At 38.0% G+C, this 20,892-nt stretch overlaps 2 protein-coding genes across 4 annotated transcripts in view; both read right to left on the bottom strand.

Annotated features, from left to right (window-relative positions):
* Positions 1 to 12,434, bottom strand: part of HSPA4L (heat shock protein family A (Hsp70) member 4 like) — a 72,664-nt gene extending 60,230 nt beyond the window's left edge. Inside the window, exons 1-2 of one of the 2 annotated variants that reach the window (XM_008976690.4) lie at positions 6,503 to 12,434; positions 5,719 to 5,916 (exon numbers count right to left, since the gene is read on the bottom strand). In XM_008976690.4, coding sequence (XP_008974938.4) covers positions 5,719 to 5,916; positions 6,503 to 6,735 — 431 coding nt within the window. In that variant the 5' untranslated portion in view covers positions 6,736 to 12,434. Of the gene's footprint in view, positions 1 to 4,694; positions 5,514 to 5,718; positions 5,917 to 6,502 lie in introns of those variants that run through there. The other variant, XM_055111815.2, reaches the window with a different exon arrangement.
* Positions 12,435 to 13,933: 1,499 nt separating this feature from the next.
* SLC25A31 (solute carrier family 25 member 31) overlaps positions 13,934 to 20,892 on the bottom strand; it is a 44,140-nt gene continuing 37,181 nt past the window's right edge. The window contains exons 5-6 of one of the 2 annotated variants that reach the window (XM_003823100.5): positions 19,481 to 19,606; positions 13,934 to 14,967 (exon numbers count right to left, since the gene is read on the bottom strand). In XM_003823100.5, coding sequence (XP_003823148.1) covers positions 14,779 to 14,967; positions 19,481 to 19,606 — 315 coding nt within the window. In that variant the 3' untranslated portion in view covers positions 13,934 to 14,778. Of the gene's footprint in view, positions 15,713 to 19,480; positions 19,607 to 20,892 lie in introns of both variants that reach the window. The other variant, XM_055111814.1, reaches the window with a different exon arrangement.

Genomic DNA, 20,892 nt, shown 5'->3' with positions numbered 1-20,892 from the left:
AATTTGCTTTCTAGCTTGCTACTTAAAAATAAGACTTCTGGGCACATATGATTTAGTAATAACAAAGCTTTCAGCTTTTCATTATGGACAAATAATTAAACATTTAACAATATATAAACAATAATAATTTAAGAGTTTTCAAATGCTTAGTAAAGGTAATCATAAATAAATTAGCTTGAAGCCATTAGTAGAAACCACACAAATATTTACAGAGGTAGACAATATTTTAAAAGCTGATTAGGTATACTAGCTACATTAAATTTGATACATTATTTAACTATTAAATTATTATATTAGATATATTATTTGAAAAACTCATATTACCTATAATTCACTTGGTTCAAACACAAATATCAATGCGTAACAATGTTAAAATTCTTTTGGTTATAATTGTTTAGACCAGGAGTTTGCAAACTACCACTACCTGCAACCTATTTTTGTAAATAAAGTTTCATCACAACACAACTATACTCATTAATTTATAATGACCACATATTAAAAGACTATCAGTGCTATGTTAAACCTTTTTTTTTTCAGTGCTTAAGGAAGTCAGTTCAATGTTAAACATTTAGAAATAACCTGGCTTTTCACTCATCTTAGCAAATTTGATTTAAAAAAAGCAAAGGTATTCACTGAATTTTTATATGTCGCTAGCAAAATATTAACTTGAAATGTCCAAAACAGTCACTATATCAATGGGATACTATACAGCTAGCAAAAAGAATGAAGTAAATTAGAGCCATAAGTTTGAGATGTCCACAATATTTTGAGGTGAAAAGAAAGCAATTTGCAAAATACTTAAAAAATATTTTTTAATGAAAGCAGAATGTAATGTAATTCTGCTTTTGTTAAAAAATCCCAGTTATGTACATATAATCACATACTTGTATAGCTAGAAACATAAATCAAACTTTAGGATGTGATTGGGAAGGGATGAAGGGGGAGACTTACTTTGTGTAATTCTTCAGCATTTAAAATATTTTAAATGAAATATAAGCTCAAATAGTAAAACATATAAAACCAATTCATGTAGTAAAAAGAATATTTAACAAAAAAAGGTAAAAGCCTCTTCTTCATCCCAAACTGCCATCACCAGAAAATGCCCATCTATTATAGCCACAGTTAACCCCCCGATTTGGCATTTTCTATGTGCTGTTGTTTTCAGTGCACCAAAGTGATTTCTATTTTCATGCATTTAAGAGGGGTCTCACTCATCTGAAACAGTGCTTAAACAGCATTTTCCCATATTTCCAGATTATTCATATGCTAGTAAAGAAATAGGAAAAAATAAGATAGAAAACCAGAGAACTGAATATTGAAGAATCATACAGAATTTTGATGATAAAATATTCCTAACAAAAATCTTGACACAGTTTCATGTAAAGAAAATCCATATTCCCTATTACAAAGTATTAATTACAGACTATAAATTAAAAGCACCTCCTCCATAATTCTACCTCTGAGAAGTATCTATCCATTATTAATAGTAGTTTATTGTCTTCCACACTACTTTTTCTCCAAATGTTTACACTAATATGTTTTGTATGTATTTTTTATGAATTTTAAAAACAAAGTAAGATTTTTACATGTCCTTAACATAACTTAAAAGAATTACTGGCCAGGCACGTTGGTTCACGCCTATAATCCCAGCACTTTGGGAGGCCAAGATGGGAAGATGGCTTGAGGCCAGGAGTTCGAGACTAGCCTAGGCAATATGGCAAGACCTTGTCTCTGTTGGAAAAAAAATTAGTGTGGCATGGTGGCATGCACCTGTAGTCCTAGCTATTCAGGAAGCTGAGGTGGGAGGATCCTTTGAGCCCAGGAACTCAAGGCTGCAGTGAGCTATGACTGTACCACTGTACTCCAGCCTGGGCAACAGACCAAGACCCTGTGTCAAAAAAATTTTTAGGAATTATTAAAATAATGTTTTCAAAAAAGATAGTATTTCTTAAAAACTAGCTAAAATTAGACATTTATTGATGGTAGAGCAAAGATGCTTTCCTGTACAATAACTGCTCAACCAGGTAATTTGTTCCTTTCATCATTAACCTAGTTACGTATATGCCATCCTTACAACAATGGATACTGGAAAGACATTTGGGTTCTAGGGTCAGAGAGGCCTGAAACAGAATCCAATTCATTGTTTTACTAATTCTTGGCCAAGTGATTTAACTTTGCTTTAGGCTTCTTACGGAAAAAAAGATAGCTAGTATGATCAAACTCACAGAATTGTGATACATATGACAATGCTTGCTTAGCACATAGCAATCACTATTCCAATTTACCACACGCTTTAATTTGATACTTAATGACGATTCTTGGCTATCATTTTTTTTCCCCATGTGTGAAACTAATCACCTTGGTATACTTAAGCCTGGGATGGAAATTCTAATTGTTTTAAGTAACAATACAGACATGTACCAGGCCTTTAAAAATGTGGACACTCAGTAATTCTACTTCTAGGAATTTACTTGAAGGATCAAAAATTTAGTTACAAAGATAGTTATTGCAACACTCTTTACAAAGTATCATAAACAACCTGAATTATTAGGCTATGGATTAAATTATCATGATTATACAGACACTACAACTGATAGTATAGAAATATGTATGTTTTACATAGAAAAAGGTTACTAAACATAGGCTGGGTGCAGTGGCTCACACCTGTAATCCCAGCACTTTGGGAGGCCGAGGCAGGTGGATCACCTGAGGTCAGGAGTTCGAGACCAGCCTGGACAACATGGTGAAACCCCATCTCTACTAAAAATACAAAAATAGCTAGGCGTGGTGGCAGTTGCCTGTAATTCCAGCTACTCGGGAGGCTGAGGCAGGAGAATCGCTTGAACCCAGGAGGCGGAGGTTGCAGTGAGCTGAAAATGCGCCACTGCACTCTAGCCTGGGCAACAAGAGCAAGACTACGTCTTAAAAAAAAAAAGAAAGAAAAAGGTTACTAAACATAAAGTAAATACTTCCCCTTCCCTTTGAAAACACACACAGAAAACCATCTGGAGGAATTAAATTTTTAATTTCACCTTTTAATGTGCCAGTATTTTTTATAATGAGCACATATTATTATGTAATAATTTTTCAATAAGATGTTCAGGAAAATTATTTTGTCTCTTCAATTTATGCAGGTTAATTTCTCTCTCCCTCTTCAACTTATGCAGGAGATGAGAGGCTAGTATAAACACTCCAACTTTACAGAAGGTGAATCTGAATTAAATAGGTTAAATTAACTTGTCTTTTGTCCCTTAATTATAGCCCAAAACTTGGTTCTTTTTCATTAAACTGTCCTCCTTGGTTTATATGGAATCCTCTCAACTATAAGCAATCAAGTATGTTAATGAAAGAAACGTAAAATGTATGAATGCTGAAAACAACTAAATTGAACATTTCTTTCCTCTTTTCATAGGATCATTTTATAATGTATTCACATCTTAGAAAATATGTCACATTACCTTGATGTAAGCAATTGGAATATGAAAAACATTTTATTTGCAAAGCTAACATTTTATTTATGTGTGTTATTAAATACTGTGGTGTATTAGAGAAGTTAAAGGTTATCTAATAGTTACAATGCTTTTTGCATGATCGGTGTTGAATTGATGGATAAATGTCCTGAGGCCCGGAAGGGCTATGTTTTTCCTCAACAATTGGACCCACAAAGTAATACATAGTGTAAGAGCACTACACTACCATGAAGTACTTTTGTTCAGAAACAACAAAAGATACACTTCTGAGGTAAATGACAGTGCCCAGCCATGGAGAGAAGAGTTGCTGATGCAAGCTAAGTGAGAATATCCTTTCACTTTTTAAGAACTTTCTAGTTTAGATTAGGCTCATTAAATCTAGATATTACTATTGGCTTTCTAGCACACAAATCAGAAATACCACATTACTTCTCAACCACACAGAACCAGCGAATATGCCTAAGTACAATAACAAAGAGACTTTTAGAAGACTCTAGAAGCCCACTTTTTAAAGAACTAAGTCTGGCCGGCCAGGATCTTTAAAGAATCACAGGTTCACTCACTGCTAAAGAGATTTCTCAGCCTGGAAATGTAGATCGATCTTTCTTACTGTTCTGGTTTCTGATCTTTTAGGATATGGCTTTAAGGACTAAAAGAATGTCCACCCTACCTCTCAGTTTTTTCTCTATAGGTTGAGAGTCAATGAAGCCAAAGATTGCTCCCATTTTTAACCCCTACTCTGCTGAAGGTGGAGAGTGGAATTTCCGGTCTGTTTCTGGTGAAAGCCAGTATTTGTTGTGGCTTAATATAAAACCTTGTAGAGACGAATTCATCGACTTCACAGTTACTGTTTCGGCCTCTCACTGTGCATAAAAGCCAGAAAAAGATGTAAAAAGTAGAAGAGTTCAAACATTATTGAGGATTACCTTATCTATGCCCATGTATTGAAAATATAAACGTCCAAAACGTTTAAAATTTCAATAGAAGAAACGTGTACATCTACGAAAAAAGGTATAAAACCTTCTAGAATCTTCTTGGAAAGAAATCAAAGCACAGACTGCTTCAAGTGAGCTACTCTTCAACATCTTTTTGCCATATTTTAAAGCTTTCCATAGAATAGTAAATGAGGCATTTAAAGACCATTGGACACTGACCTTGTTTTAGTATAGTTAAGGTATTATATTTTGGACCATTCAGAACGGTCAAATTAAGATGCCAAATTACCTTTCCATAAAAAGTAATACAGGTTTCATACAGTTGGTTTCCTCATAAAATTACCAGTAACAGCAGCCTATAAGCAGCAGCTAGTTTTTCATATTTCAGAATTACTTCATTATATTCCTTGCCAACAAACTTCCCAGGCCAGAGAAACAACGGAACATGTGGAAACATGTTTCCATGACATAACGCCGCTCCTCCTAAGCCTTTCATTAAGCGTTCATAATAGAATCACTCCACAGTCATGTTTATACGGGACAGCTGCCCCCGACTCCGGCAATTCACTCTGCAGAAACACGCTTTTGGTCCGACCCAACCCCGCCGCATTCCAGCAACTGACGTAGTTACCAATGCACAAGGCCAGTGACTCCCATCCCGAGGCTCTCCCTATCAATGCACCATTGACCTGGCCCTGTAAACCGGCTCCATTACCTGCAGTTCTCAAGGGCACTGGGTTTTGTAAAACCCCACATGCCTCACTCTCCGCCCTTAAAAAAAAAAAAAAAGGCTTTCGGGGCCAGATGAACCTGCAATTCATCTCTGACGTGTGCAGCCGAAGCTGACTTTTTACTTTTCTGAGAAAAAGCTGTCACCCAGAGGGACGGGGAAAGGAAGGAGGACAGCTAGCGCGGAGCCGATAATCCCACGTAAACCTCGTTAGAGGCAACCGGAGATCTTTCTCAATATTCCGGACGCCAGGGGCTGTCCCACAGCAACCTCTTTCTCGCAAGCAAAAGAGGCGTTGGGGGACAGCGGCACGAGGCAGGGGACGTGCGTAGGTACAGAAAAGAGAGCTGCGCAAACTAGTGCGGTCCCTCGTCCTTGAAGGAAAAGAAGCTTTGCGGGGCGAGGAAGTCCGACTGCCACCCGGCGGTCTCTAGGGACTGCGGTTGACGGGTTGCACCTGTCATCTCGGGGTTCGGCGCACGTTAGGGGAAAATCCGAGGAAGCGAGCAGACAGGACAAACGTTAAGGACGGGAGAGAAAAACGTTTCTTAGGGTCGAGGTGATGCTCAGCAGAGGCACTTACGGGGTACACCTGTCGCTGTACTCATTGGCGATGGTCTCGATGCCGCCACTCCTCGCGACAGCAATGTAGCAGTTGAGAAAGCCGAGGTCAATGCCAACCACAGACATCCCGCCGCGTGATGGTCGGGCTGCTGGTACTGAACCCTTCGGTACGGGAACCGTGTCCTCTTCTGGGCTATTGCTGCTGGGATTGCGACTCCTACCAGAAGCAAACGAGAGGGGACCCCAAGTCGCTAAGCAGAAAATCTAGGGCAGGGAGTCGGAAACCCGCGGAAGGAGCAGAGGCCGTCAGCGCCGCAGCCTGCACCGCGTCCCGCAGCCTGGGTCTTTCCCTACTGCGGTTCGGCCGCCTCCAACCGGCGGTTACTGGGACCTGCGCCTGCGCGCTCGGCTGCCCGGGAGGCGCGCGAGCCTCCGCTCCGCGCCCGAGCCAGCTCCGGGCCCGGACTTCGGCCGCTTCCGTCAGCACTCGGGCAACGGCTGCCCAAGAAGCTGCGGGTTCGAGAAAGATCTGGAAAATGGAGGCTGCTGAGCTATCCGGGGGCGGGAGAAGCGGGAAGGCGGGGCGGGGAGGATCGGGGAAAGGAGGCTAGGCACATTGGCTTGCTCGCCCTCGCTCGGCAGTAGGACGTCGGGCGGTCGGGCTAGGTGAGAGGCAGGCGACCGGCCGGCCCGGGGCTTTGCGAACGTGTTTTGAGGCACATTTTTGGGTTGTTTTGGCAACCGGAGGCGTGCTTGTCACGTAGGCAGGATGCTGTCCTGGCTGGCGGGCGCCGCCCACTCACCCCCTGCCCTCAGAAGGGCTCGCCCGCAGGCCTCGCCTCCCCGAGGGGCCCATGTGCAGCCCGGCGCACTCCACTTGTGGCTCGAGGCCCGCCGCGCCCGGCTCTGTGAGGTGGCGCGCATTGTCCGACGTCCGCCGCTCCGCCCTGTCCAGCCCCAGGGAAGCTGCCGAGCCCGGGACAGACTCTTGTGCGAAAGCGGGATGAGCACATGTTAAGTTTTTTTCTTTTTTCATCAGCAGGATTTGAAATATCAAAAGTCAAACTTCTGTCAAGAAGTAAGATCACACTGACAACTTTCCCTCCACGTACCTTTCCTCACACCTTTCTAAAAGATGCTGGCCCCGCCGCTGACCCTTGTCTCTGGAAACCAGTTTTACAGGAAAGTGACCTTAATTAAGTGTGCCACTCACACCAGCCAAGTCTGTGCTTTAGCCTCCAGCCGCTGCCCTGTGGTCCTCAAAAAAGAGCCCAGTGTGGTCCAGCGCCCTCCCTCTTGGTTTGATCGGCATGTGTTGCCTGTCTGTAATTAACCAAGTTTTATGTTACACTTAAGAAATTTGGCTGCCCTGTTGCTTTTCGTTCACTTTTACGTGTGTGCCCTGTTCCTTCTCTGCCAGTCCTTGGTCTGTTCCCTGTTCCTCCCCGTCCTCTTCATCTAGTCTCTGTTCCTTCTCATCCAATTCTTTGTGTGTTTTCCTGTTCCATTTTGGTATCCATCTTGAAAACAGGCGTGTTTTTTTTTTTGTTTGTTTTGTTTACTAGATTCTTTAGTATTCTGATTATCCCTAGTTGTCCACTTCTTTAAATAACTTAGATTTTTTACTATTAATAATGTTGCTACAGCAGCAGCAGCAGCAAGGGTGGCTATAGTTCCTGCTGCTGTTAGAATGAACGTGAAATCCATTTTCAAGGGCAATACTGAGGCAACTGGATTGTACAGTATTGCTTGGGCTCTGGTCTCTACATTGAAGAAATCAATCAGGCCTCTCTTCCCTTCATGAGCACTCAGGAGACGTGGAGCCCCTGGGTGAAGCTGCGCTCTGAGACACCGCAGAACTCGGCGTCCCAGCGGGCAGCTCGTGAGCAGAACAGGGATTGGGCGTTGCCCTGCGACTGAACCCTGGGCCCTGGTCCTGCTGGGCGCCTGTGACTTCCACCAGTTCTCCTCACACACCTCTTCTGACATCGGCCATCACTATCTAGATTTATTCCAGAATATCCTGAAATTCTCCTAGTACAATTAATTTATCTAATTCCATTAGTTTATCCATGTTGTCTATACAACTTGAGGGTGTAAGAATGTTTTTTTTTTCCTATTAAAAATACCACTTAAAATATCAAAGTAAAAAGAAAGTTGAGGCCAGGAGCAAAGTGGTGTTATCATCACGTTCCTTACAATTACTGGCAGGACGTGAGAGTACCCAGTGGTTAAAACCATGACGGGCTTTGGGGTCACACAGATGTGGGTTGTAGTACCAGGCTTGCCTAACTTACTACCTGTATAACGTTTGGCAAGTTACTTAACGCTCCAAGCCACAGGTTCAGTCTGTTAAAATGAGGACAAATATGCCTACTGGGCTGTTTTTATGATTAAATAATGTAAGCACTGCATCAGTCCCTGGCACCAAACGGTCAATAAATGCTAGCTATGCTTAGCTGCTGAATGATCCTGATTCATGTACATTGGTCATGTATCCAGCAACCTTGCTGTATTCTAAATTCAAGTATTTGCAGAATTTCTTGGATTTTCTGTGTATAGAACAATATGGCCTGGGAAATAATGAATTTCTTCATTTTTATTTCTTCTGTTTCTTATTGTTTTGCCTGGATTATGTTGCTTAAGTGCTCCAGTAAAATTTTGAAAATAAACAGTAGTGGTAAGCATCCTTGTCTTGTCCCTAACATTAAATACCTTTGTGTTTATGATGTAAGAAAGTTAACAAAATTATCTTCTATTCTTACTTTGCTAAGAGATTTTTCTCATAAAATCCACTCACACGCCTGTAAGTGGATACTGAAACTTAACAAATGTTAACCATCATCTAATGACCTGTTTGTTGCCCTTTAATTTGTTAATACAATGAATAACGTTACTAGAGTTTTCTAACATCCTTGTATCCCTGGGATAAACCAGAAAGGCCATGATGGTTCTGATTGTTTTGGCTTGTGATTATTTTATGAAGGATCTTTACATCTATATTCATAAATGAAACTGGCCTTTTTCTTTCTTTACTCTTTTTATTGGCGTCAAGATTATCGCCTCATAGAGGAAGCCAAAGGGGTTTCCTCTTTTTTGTTCCCTTCTGATAGTTTTGGTAAGAAAAGCCTGTAAACCGGCTGGGCGCGGTGGCTCACGCTTGTAATCCCAGCACTTTGGGGGCCGAGGCGGGCGGATCACCTGAGGTCAGGAGTTTGAGACCAGCCTGACCAACATGGCGAAAACCCATCTCTGCTAAAAATATAAAATTAGCCGGGCGTGGTGGCACATGCCTGTAATTCCAGCTACACAGGAGGCTGAGGCAGGAGAATTGCTTGAACCTCGGAGGCGGAGGTTGTGGTGAGGCGAGATTGCGTCATTGCACTCCAACCTGGGCAACAAGAGAGAAACTCCGTCTCAAAAAAAAAAAAAAAAGGGCTGTAAACCATCGTAGCATAGAGTTTATGAGGTTTATGATGAATGATTAAATTTCTTTAGTGGTTATGGTCTATGTTTTCTATTATTCTTGAATCATTATTGGTTATTTGTATTATTAAAAATTTACCATTTCATCTAGGTTTTCAAGTTTGTTGGCACAAAGTTGATTATTCACTTAAAAAAATCTCTTCAGTAGTTATATGTACATCTTTTTCATTCTTAATATTCTTTATTTTAATCTCTTCCTTTTCTTGGTTCCTGTCAGTATGGTTTGTTAAAAGAACAAGCTTTTGGTTTTCTTGCCTGACTTAATTGTCTTTGTTTTCTGTTCCATCTGCTCTTTGTTTCACTATTTTTGTTTATTCCTTTTCTAGTTCATTAATTTTCAGTTTCTTGTTTTCTAATACATACACTTGAAGCTGTAAATTTCCTTCTACGTACCATTTTAGCTATATTCCTACCTGAATTTTCAAAGAATTGAAGTTGGAGAGTAGGCAATGGGAATAAAATGAAACAGGTCAATGGTCACTGGTCTTGTTGTCTAAGGTGTTATCCGAGTTCGTTGTCTCACGACCGAAGGAGCGTGGATGCAAAGGGTGAGATAGGAGCGAAAGTTTAATAAGCAGAAGAAGAAACCTCTGCACAGTGTAGAGGGGAGCCCTAGTGGGTTGCTGTTTTTAGAGTTGAATTCAAAAGCTTTTATAAGAAACTCCCCTCATCTCTGTAGCTGTTTGAGTAGTTTCTCTTATTAGTAGCTGTCTGTGCAACTCCCCTTACCTTATGTAGTTGTGGGTATGTCTCTAGGCATGCACAAAGTGCCACTTCTCTTGTTTCTGTAACTGCGGGCTTAATTTAGGTAATCCCTCCTTCTCCCTACAGAAGTTCCCATGGAGCCCACCGTGTACATGTCTGAAAAGGGGGGGGCACTTTTTCCTGGGAGCCTGCCAATCACATAAAGAACAAAAGGCTTCTGTGCTGGACCCTGCCTGCTTATCTGTGCAGGTGCAGCCTGAGTTTTCCCCAGGCTGCTCTATTTTTGCCTATAGGTGTGATTTTGTAGGCAGGCTGCTTCTCTGAGGATTAGCCTTAGCTGTGTACCTAACATTAACATTAGAGAAATGTCTTAGGTGCCTATGGGTTTGTTAATTATTGCGCCCCAGAATTAAGTAGACTTATCTATCTAGTCACAGTAATACACACTAATGTTACATTAGGGTCTTCTCCTATAAACTCATATCAAAGAGCAAGAGAAAAGAATGTGTGTAGGCTCCCAAGAAAAGTGAGAAAGAGGCTAAATTATTCTGAAATTCATCAAGATAAGTCACTCCTCTCACCAAAAAGTATGTATTTTTCCTTTCACAGGCAGTGTTTATCTAGGTCTACTAACATGTTTAACAATTTCTTTACTTTGTTGCTGCTTGCATTCAACTTGATTTCTTCTTGAGTTCGGTTCCTTTCAGCAAAGGCAGGGGTCCCCAATCCCCAAGCAGCCAACTGGTCAGTGGCCTGTTATGAACTGGGCACATGGCAGGTAAGCAGAGGGCAGGCAAGCATTACCACCTCAGCTCTGCCTCCCATCAGGTGGCATTAGATTCTCATAGGAATGTGAACCCTATTGTGAACTGCACATGCAAGGGATCTAAATTTCATGCTCCTTACGAGACTCTAATGCCTGATGATCTGAGGTGCAACAGTTTCATTCCGAACATCCTCCCCCAATTTGTGCAAAAAACTGTCTTCCATGAAATTGGTCCCTCATACCGAAAAGGTTGGGGACTGCTAAGCAAAGGTCTCTGAATAGTGAACTACTTTGTTTGTTTGAAAATATTACTGTCATGGAACTGTTTAATAATAACTTGGCTGACTGTAGAAATTTTGACAGTATTTTCCAATCTTTTGTCATCCATTATTGACTGTAAATAATGTTCCTTTTTAAATAATCAGTTTGTCTTTTCTTTGATATTTTGCAATTTTATTATGTCTTTAATTGTAGATTTGCTTTTACTTATTCACTCAAGAGTTTTTTGTTAACCTGAAGACAAATGGATTCTTGAGATTCTGGAAAAGTATCAAACATTATTCTTTTGTTGTCTCTCACACCCTTTTTCAGTTTCTTCTGGATCTCTTATTAGAATATGTAAAATGTATTCAAACCACTATGACCTTTAGACTCTCCTTTGTCATGTTTTTCATTTCAAACACTGTACTATTTCTAGATGTTTTTTCAAACTTGCCTGTCCTTTCATACTGTACTATTAAAAAATAAAAAATCTAATTACTTAAAAAGTCTATCATTTTAAACATTCTAATTTTATAGTTTCTTTTAGTGTTTCATCACATTTTTAGTCTTGGGGTGCTAATTCTGTTTGTGATGTCTACCACCTTTGCCACACAGTGCTTTGTTTTCTCGGTGACTCATCAGTTCATCTTCATTGAAGGCTACCTTTTCTGTAGGATTTTTTGTGGCCTAGGTTGTAGAAGTGTTTCAGAGAGGTTTTGTATTTGTTTTTGCCAATGTCCTGAGGGCTTCACTGGTCCTATAACAGTTATAATGGTTTGGCTTGGAGTTCCTGTATTATACGGATAGTTTAAATATATATATGTGTGTTCTATACTTTGTTGTGGCACAAGCTTGTGGGGTTTTGATTTCTCACAGGTGGCTTTTTAATTTTTAAAATTGTTAACCCCCAAACCAGAGACATCACAGGTGCGTTTTTCTTTCCCTATTCACTGTTGGGGTAGTTGGCAATTCTTTTCCACTATGATTTGTTGCCTATTTTTCTAGCATCTCTTCTTAAATAAAACACTCTCTTTTTAAGATTGTAGCTTTTTTTTCTTTAAACAGAAATAGGGTCTTGCTCTGTGGCCAAAGCTGTAGGTCAGTGGCATGATCTTGGCTCACTGAAGCATCCGTCCCCTAGGCTCAAGTGATCCTCCCACCTCAGTCTCCTGAGTAGCTGGGACTACAGGCATGTGCCAGCGCACTTGGCTAATTTTTTTTTTTTTTAAGAGACAGGGGTCTCGGTACGTTGCCCAGGCTGGTCTTGAATTCCTGGCCTCAAACCAGCCGCATGCCTCGCATCCTGTGCCTGGACCCAAGTTTGTAGCTTCATTGGACAGTTTGTGTGGTTGGTAGGCATGGTATGTTTCAGTTTCAACCGCCTACTCTACCAGGGCCCCAATTCCTTAACTCCTATCTACACATGTGGGTGTCAAAATCACCCTTAGTGTCTTTTTGTTTCTGAAATCTGTGGGCTGCTACAATGTTAGCTCCCAGTTACTCTCCTGGCCTTCAGCATCTTATTTCTGACATCTCTTGATATGCTATTTCCCTATTTAAAACAATACAAAACAAAACCAAATCTTTTTGGATATATTTTATCCAGCATGTACTTGTGGGGGAGGGCATCTGTGTCAGCACAATCTACCATATATAAAGTGAGAAAAGAGCAAAGGACTGGCCCCTGGAGAATACTAACATTTAAGAAGTGGTGGAAGAAAATGAGCCCTTCTGAATCTACATTTCGATCTATCAGCTAATGAGGAATGAAGGTATCAATTTCTTACTTGTGTAGCATAATGTTTATATATGAACAAAGGAACTGTTTCAGAAAATTTAATGTGAGGGTACCAAAGTTCTAATTTTTACTAGAAAGCATCAATCTAGAGTAGGAATATAAAATAGCAAAAATCTCTCTAGGGGCTTTTGGCCTCTTACTACCCAGACAATGTCTGTTATTTTCATTCCCCCCTCCTCTTTCTCTAGCATAACGTGCTGTGAGAAAACAATGTAAAATTCATCAAAATAAATGTAGTTTCAGTAAGTATAAATGACTACCAACTTAAAAGGTCATCTTGTTTTATGCAGGGTGTATTTTAATGAATCAAGAGAATGAAGTTCTGAGAATGGAATTTTAGGTATTATTTGGGGAGATAGTTTTAGGTCAGGAAATTAAAAATCCTATCTAATAAGACACTGTAAAAGATGCAGTACTCCAGCTCTCTTCTACAGAAAAAAAAAGATGCAGCACTAGTCATTTAAGATAAAAATTGTATATATTTTAAATATATTTTAACTATTCATTTTCCAATGTTAATATTTTAAAAAATAATTTCCTTATAAAATCACGTTATGATTTTGCTCACTATAAACTCTCATTAATAACAGTTTAATGTAGTTTATACAGTTTTAGCTCTGTCCAGGATACTAAGTAATATTTTTACTTTTTGTTCTAACTATACATCTTTTAGGCTTCAAAGAATAGAATTGTCTAGCAATTTAGCGATTAAATTCCTGTTTGCCCTCTATCCATGCCATTCAGAATTTAGAGTCTTTTTTCCTCTATGCATGCCTCTGTACAAATTGAAAACTTTTATATTATCTTACTCTTTATATGGGAAACTATTCCTCATATTTGGTTATTTTAACCATCTTTCTTTGAACCATTTGATAGTGCAGCAGGAAAGGAAAATATTTTCTATTTTGTTCCTGTAACTCCATTATGTTGACCACTGCAAGAAATGATGTTTAGAGTTTGACTTTTTTTCCTCTTGAGGGATAACACCAATATATTTAAAAGTATGGTCTGTATTATTGTCCTTGAAATACGCTTTGTCCCTGTGCATAAGGAAGTTCCTCCACCCCATTTTGCCCATTCACAGCCTCAGAAAATCCGTCTATAGTTTATCCCCACTAGCTTAACATCCCTTTACTCATTAGAACGTTAAAAACTTGGGGATTTCAAATATACTGTATTCTACAACAGCTCTGAAAAACAAGACAAACTCCTGTACAAAACCTTGGAATGCTGTTTATATCTGTCCATTGAGAAATACCTCTCTCTTTAGTTAAGCCAGTTCTGACAAAAATTTTGCTATACTCTGCTTACTAATAAAGTCAGAGTCAGGGAAAAAAAGACTCCTTTATAACAGTTAAGCTTCCTTTATTGTCAACAAAATATACAAACTAATTTTCAAGAGGATACCTTTTGTTCTAAGATATATTCACACTAGCAAGATTTTATTTATTTTAAAGATAAACATCAGCAGATAAGCCATTTTATTTTCCAGTTTCAGTTTTATAATGTCACTAAAGTCATTATCAACTTTTAAATGATCACATCTATAATCAAAGGCTGATACTGTAAATATTATACACAGTAATAACAACTGTCTTAGAAGAGATATAGAACAAAGCTTATTTCTGCCTACACATATGATGACATCTATTGATAAGCTTTTAAGAAATATGTCATACCATATGACTTCAAAAGATGGGAAAACAGGTATATTAAATGAATAGCAATTTAAAAGACGATACTTGCATTTCCTAGATTTCAGCATTAATCTAGGATTATATGATTAATTTTTAATCATAAAAAGAATTTTAAACTAACAAATTAAAATATACTACCTATAATAAATGAAATATCACACTAAAATGTGTTTGAGTCTAAGTGGGAGGAAAATCCACATTTATCTGATTTTTAGTATTTAAATTCTTGAAAAAATGTATGCTTTATTGCAGAACTAGCACTTTAACAAAATACAGACAACACTATCAAAATGTATGCAAATGGCAGCTATGTAATTTGTATGTTTAACAAGTTAAATCCATGTATTTCTTAATTTACTCTCCCGATTACCTACCACCAATATCAATATGAAAGAATTCTTTAATTTTATCATATAATACCAACACCAAAGCACCCCCTGTACCGCGAAGAACATTGGAGAAGGCGCCATGAAAAAAGGAACTGATTCCTTCATGTTGGTATATCTTCACAAAGCAGTCTAAGGTTCCTTTATATTGCCGTTTAGCCTCACCACTCTATACAAAGACAGACAAAGGGTTTTCCATTATCTGAATATCTTTTATCTTAAGACAGTCTTCTATTAGCACTAAGGATAGATAAGATAAACACTGTGTTGAGTAGCACTGTGTTAATAGGCATATATGGCTACTGTCCCTGGTGGTTAGAGAACATTCATACTTTTCAGGCACACTTGAAAACTGACCATACATTAGGCGTAACAAATGTCAAAGGATGTCATCACATAGACCATGATTTATCCTCTCACCACACTGCAATTAACTGAGAAATCAATAGCAAAATAGAAAAATACCATATGGGCTAGGCATGGTGGCTCATGCCTGTAATCTCAGCACTTTGGGAGGCCGAGACAGGAAGATCGCTTGAGCCCAAGAGTTTGAGACCACCCTGGGCAATATGGAAAAATGCCATCTCAACAAAAAATACAAAAAATTAGCTGGGTGTGCTGGCACATGCCTGTGGTCCCAGCTACCCGGGAGGCTGAAGTGGGAGGATCACCTGAGCCTGGGAGGTCAAAGTTGCAGTGAGCCATGATCACACCATTGCACTCTAGCCTAAGTGACAGGGTAAGACCCTGTCTCAAAAAAAAAAAAAGAAAAAAAAAAAAGAAATCATATGTTGGGATGTTAAGAAGAACACTTCTTCTCAGAAAATACTGAAAACCAAATGACAATTACAAAACCTCTTACCTAAATTTTTAAGATGCAGCTTCGAGTTGTAATTTATAAGGAAATTAATGACCTTGAAATATTAGAAAAGGCTAAAAGTTAATGAGCAACCTAAACATTTTTAGACAAAGTATAAACCTAAAGAAAGTAAAAACAAGAAAATAACTGGCAGAAATAAAGGAAATAGAAAACACACACAACAGCACAAAAAAAGTCCAGTTAGGTCTTTGAAATACTTTGCTGACAGAGTTTGGAAATATTGTTTGAGGAAAAAAGAGAAAAGGCCCCAAGATTATCAGAAATGGCAACGGTAACAAAAATGCAGATGATCCAGAAATTTAAGAGCAAGATGATATCATAAAAAACTTCATGACAATTATTTTTAAGTCATAAGAAATGGATAAATTCCTAGAAAAGTATAATTTACCAACAGAGTAGAAAAGAACTGGAATAATACTATAGTTGTTAAAAATTCAATCAGTTGTTGAACATCTTCTCATAAAGAAAACCACATGTCCAAAAGGCTTTACATGTGAGTTCTGCTAAACATTCAATGAACATTTAATTCCAATCTTTCAGAAATTGTTCTAGAGGAGAGAAAAAGTGGGATGACTCCTCAACATATTTTATGAGGCTTGCACAGACTTGCTACTGAAGTCATACTAGAGCAATACAAGAAGGAAAAATACAAGCCAGTGTCATTAAACATGGATGCAAAAATCCTGAACAAAACCCAGCAATCAAATCTAACAAGTGCTACAGAATACAATACTTGCAAACTGGGTTTATCCCAGGCATACAAGAATTAGCTCTAGAAAACAGATTAATTTAACACAATATGTAAACATATTAAAAGAAAAAAAAGGTTTAATCATCTCAGCAGATACAGAAAGAACATGACTGCCATTCATAATTAAAAATTGTTGTAATCCAGGAACAGAAAGGAACTGTCATTACATGATAAATGATAATGACAAAAACCCCCACAGTTAATATTAAATTATGTAACACTGACGTCATTTTCTGTATGATTAGGAACAAGATAAGGTTTCCAGTTACTACTTTGTAAATATAACACTGAATCCGGGGTCTCAGTGAGTACAGAAAGGCAAGAAAGAGAAATAAAAGGTGTAAGAATTGATCAGGAAGGAAGAAAACACTGATATTAATTGCAGATTATATGCCTGTTCATGTAAATAAAAATTTGGAAGGTATGTACATACACATTCGTGTTTGTAATAGGGTTAACAAAGTTGTGGGATGTAAAATGAAAATACACAAAAATTAAGTAGTACTGTTATGGGCTGAATTGTTAAAATCATATATTGAAATCCTAATAACTCCCAGTACCTCAGAATGTGACTGTATTTGGAGATAGGGTCTTTAAAGGTAATTAGAATTAAATGAGATCACAAGAGTGAACCCTAAGCCAATATGACTGTCCTTATAAAAAGGGGAACAGGCCAGATGTGGTGGTTCAGGCCTGTAATCCTACCACTTCGGGAGGCTGTGGTGGGTGGATTGCCTGAGCTCAGGAGTTCGAGACCAGCCTGGGCAAAATGGTGAAACCCTGTCTCTACTAAAATACAAAAAATTAGCTGGGTGTGGCAGCGTGTGCCTGTAATCTCAGCTACTCGGGAGGCTGAGGCAGGAGAATTGCTAGAACCTGGGAGGCAGAGGTTGCAGTGAGCCGAGATTGCACCACTGCACTCCAGCCTCGGCGACACAGTGAGACTCCATCTCCAAAAAAAAAAAAAAAAAAAAAAAGAAGAAGAAGAACAGAGGAGGAACCCTGTGAAAACACAGGAAGAAGACAGCCATTTATAAGACAAGGAGAGAGGTCTTCAGAGGAAACCAAGTCTGCTGACATCTTGATCTCAGACTTGTAGCCTTCAGAACTGTGACAAAATAAATTTGTTGTTTAAGCAAACCACTTTTGTGGGTGACACCAGCCCTAGCAAACTAATACACACACACATATAAGACTCATATTCCCATTTTTTTTTTCTGTACTGTTGTGAGATTAGGTTGCAGACATCATGCCATTTATCCTTAAACACTCGAGTGCATATTTTCTTTTTCTTTTTTTTTTTTGAGACAGAGTCTTGCTCTGTTGCCCAGCCTGGAGTGCAGTGGCGCCATCTTGGTTCACTGCAAGCTCTGCCTCCTGGTTCATGCCATTCTCCTGCCTCAGCCTCCCGAGTAGCTGGGACTACAGGCGCCCGCCACCACGCCCGGCTAATTTTTTGTATTTTTAGTAGAGATGGAGTTTCACCGTGTTAGCCAGGATGGTCTTGATCTCTTGACTTCGTGATCCACCCACCTCAGCCTCCCAAAGTGTTGGGATTACAGGCGTGAGCCACAGTGCCTGGCTCAAGTGCATATTTATTTTCTAAATATTGGGATATTTTCTTACATATCCAAAGTACAGTTATCAAATTCAGGAAATTTAATATAATACCACTGACCCAATCCATAGTCTACGTGCAGATTAATTTTCCATTTTAAAAAGTTTCTCAATGTGCTAAACTAGAGCTAGCTATAGAAAGAAAAGAAACACAGACATAAACGGAATAACTCTAAGTATTATCCCTAAGTGAAGTAACGGGTTAGTTTTAATCTGCCAGATTGCCTACTGGTCCTTCCAGGACCATTTTGTAGTCAATAAAAATGAGGATAATGATAGGAACTACACCTCAGTGTTTTGAGAATTTAATGAGTAAAAGTATAGAATTCTTAGGACAGTATAAAGCATATAATAAGCACTATATTACTATTCTAGTTTTCTGACCTCATTATTTTCACTTGCCCTCATAAAACTTATGACCTGGCTATCCTGAACTACTTCTCAAGCCATATTTCTGTGTACGATTTTCCCCCTATGCTTAGAATGTTCTCTCACTGACTGAAGTAAGCCTACTCACTGAGATTTAGCTCTCTAGGAGACCACGTCTGATCATTTTAAGCATTTGGGCAACCCTCCTTTATGTATTCCTGGAACCTACACACATTTGTATTTAAACCATTAACTGCTGTCTTCAATATTAGACTATGAATTTGGGTGCAGATTTTGTCTTTTTCTGTCACCAGAGCTTAGCATAGATGAAGCATGCAAATATTTGCTGAATGGATGAATGTAATAAGTACAGGTTGGTATCCCTTATCTGAAATGCTTGGAATTAGAAGTGTTTTCAATTTTTTCAGATTTTGAAATATCTGCTTTGTATACTTACCAGCTGAGCACCTGAAATCTGAAAAGCTCCAATGGGCATTTCCCTTGAGCATCACGTTGGTGCTCAAAACATTTTGAATTTTGGGGTGTTTCGGATTTAGGATTTTCAGATTTGGGATTGTCAACTAGTAATAACAATAGAGATCAAATGTATCAAAAATTTGGTTTAGGGATTTATATTTAGAACATGATGACAAACAAGTTTTTGTCCTTGGAGTTCAAAATTATTTGCTTTCTTAAAAATATATTACAATAAATAATGAAATATCTCAATGGCTTGTGACTGGGCTTATTCTACTTAATCTAATATTTCAGTTAAGATAGACATATTCATCCAATTTCTGTCATAACCCTCTACCTTCCAAGCAATATATGCTACAGGAATAGTAGGCATTTCTGTTTTGATGGTAGGTGAGGAAGCAGCTTTGCTGGCTGATGGTTATTTTAGGATAGGAAAGAATATAAGACAGAATACATCATGTATTTATTTTAGCTAAGTAAAACAAATGACTTATGCCTTTCAGCCAACATTTCTCTTAAATTTGATTATACCTAAATATCAGAGATATTAAAAACTCAACTAAGCTTAGAAACAATAACATAAAATACCTGCATCATCATACGTCTTCTAACTGTGTCAAAGGGATAAGAAAGTATTCCAGAGCATGTAGTCACAACTTGAGCAATGAAAAAGGAGACAAGAAATGGAGTTTTCTTTGGCTTTGGTAATAAACCCTAGAAAAGAAAAATGTACCAAGTAACTATCCAAATTTCTAAAATATCTTAAATTCTTAAGTTAAAGGATAATTTTTATAAATATATGAAAGAGGGCCCAATTATACTTAAAATGCAATAAAAATGTTGGATTTAATAGTAGCAGATCAATAAAAAGTGGAATGCCACATATGACTATATTTCAAAGGTATATTTCAAAAATATAAAGCATATTTGCCATTATAAGAATTTGTTATTAATGCACATAAAACTAGGGAAGATAGCAGACATTGACAAAAAAGAAGTTCTTCCATGGCTCTTCCTTGTGGGGTTGAAAAAAAGTGAAACAAATGCTTGCTTTTATCATCAACACATATTTGATGGGCAGCTTTAAAACTAGTGGAGAAATGTTCCTAAATTTCATAACTACTGCAGGTGATAACAAACTAGAGACAGAGTACACACATAACTTTTTTTGTGATTAAATAAATGTACAAGATCCTGTAATTTTCATTAACATAGCAGTCTAAAAAATACACTAAAAACTGATCTGTCCAGACAACAATAAAAATGCCATGCAACTACATTTATACTAATGAAGGAGTATAGTATAATTATTTATTATACTAATAAATAATACTGATATTAATTTCATTGCTTCCTTTTGGAAGCATTATAATGTAGTCATTAAGAACATGGATTTTTTTTTGCTTGCCTTTAACAAGTAAATTACTTAACCATTCCTAGGCTATTTACTTAACAATTCCTAGGCTATTTATCTTTAAACAAAAGGGGGATTTTATTTTTTTATTATTTATTTTAAACAACTAGAATTATCTTTATTTTCTTATTATTTTTTATTTCAATAGGTTTTTTGGGGAACAGGTAGTGTTTTGGTTACATGGGTAAGTTCTTTACCAGTGATTTCTGAGATTCAAGATGTAAAGTACTTTAAAAAGTTTCCTAGAACTAGGTAATAGCTAAAAATTGGTAGCCATTGTTACAATTTTTCTTTTTCCTACCACATGGAAGTGTTCTTAAAATCTGAAATGAAAAGGTAAATTGCAGAACAACCTGGAGAATACAACACAGAATCTAACAGTATCCAGTAGATAACCAAGCTATAGTAGCATTTATTTAATTAATTTTGCTTTGTCTCCTTCTCAAAATGACATTTTATTATTTGCATATAAAAAAGTGATAATAGGGTTAACATAAAATCAGAAAAACGGTTAGAAGATGCCTTTCCATATACCAATGATTTCATTATGATGTAAGCTTAATTAGCATGTTTTTCATTTGCAATG

Source organism: Pan paniscus, chromosome 3 (genome assembly GCF_029289425.2).
Source record: "Pan paniscus chromosome 3, NHGRI_mPanPan1-v2.0_pri, whole genome shotgun sequence".
Lineage (NCBI taxonomy): Eukaryota > Metazoa > Chordata > Mammalia > Primates > Hominidae > Pan > Pan paniscus.
The sequence above is the reverse complement of the archived record's forward strand: the minus strand, read 5'-3'. Positions and strand labels throughout refer to the sequence as shown.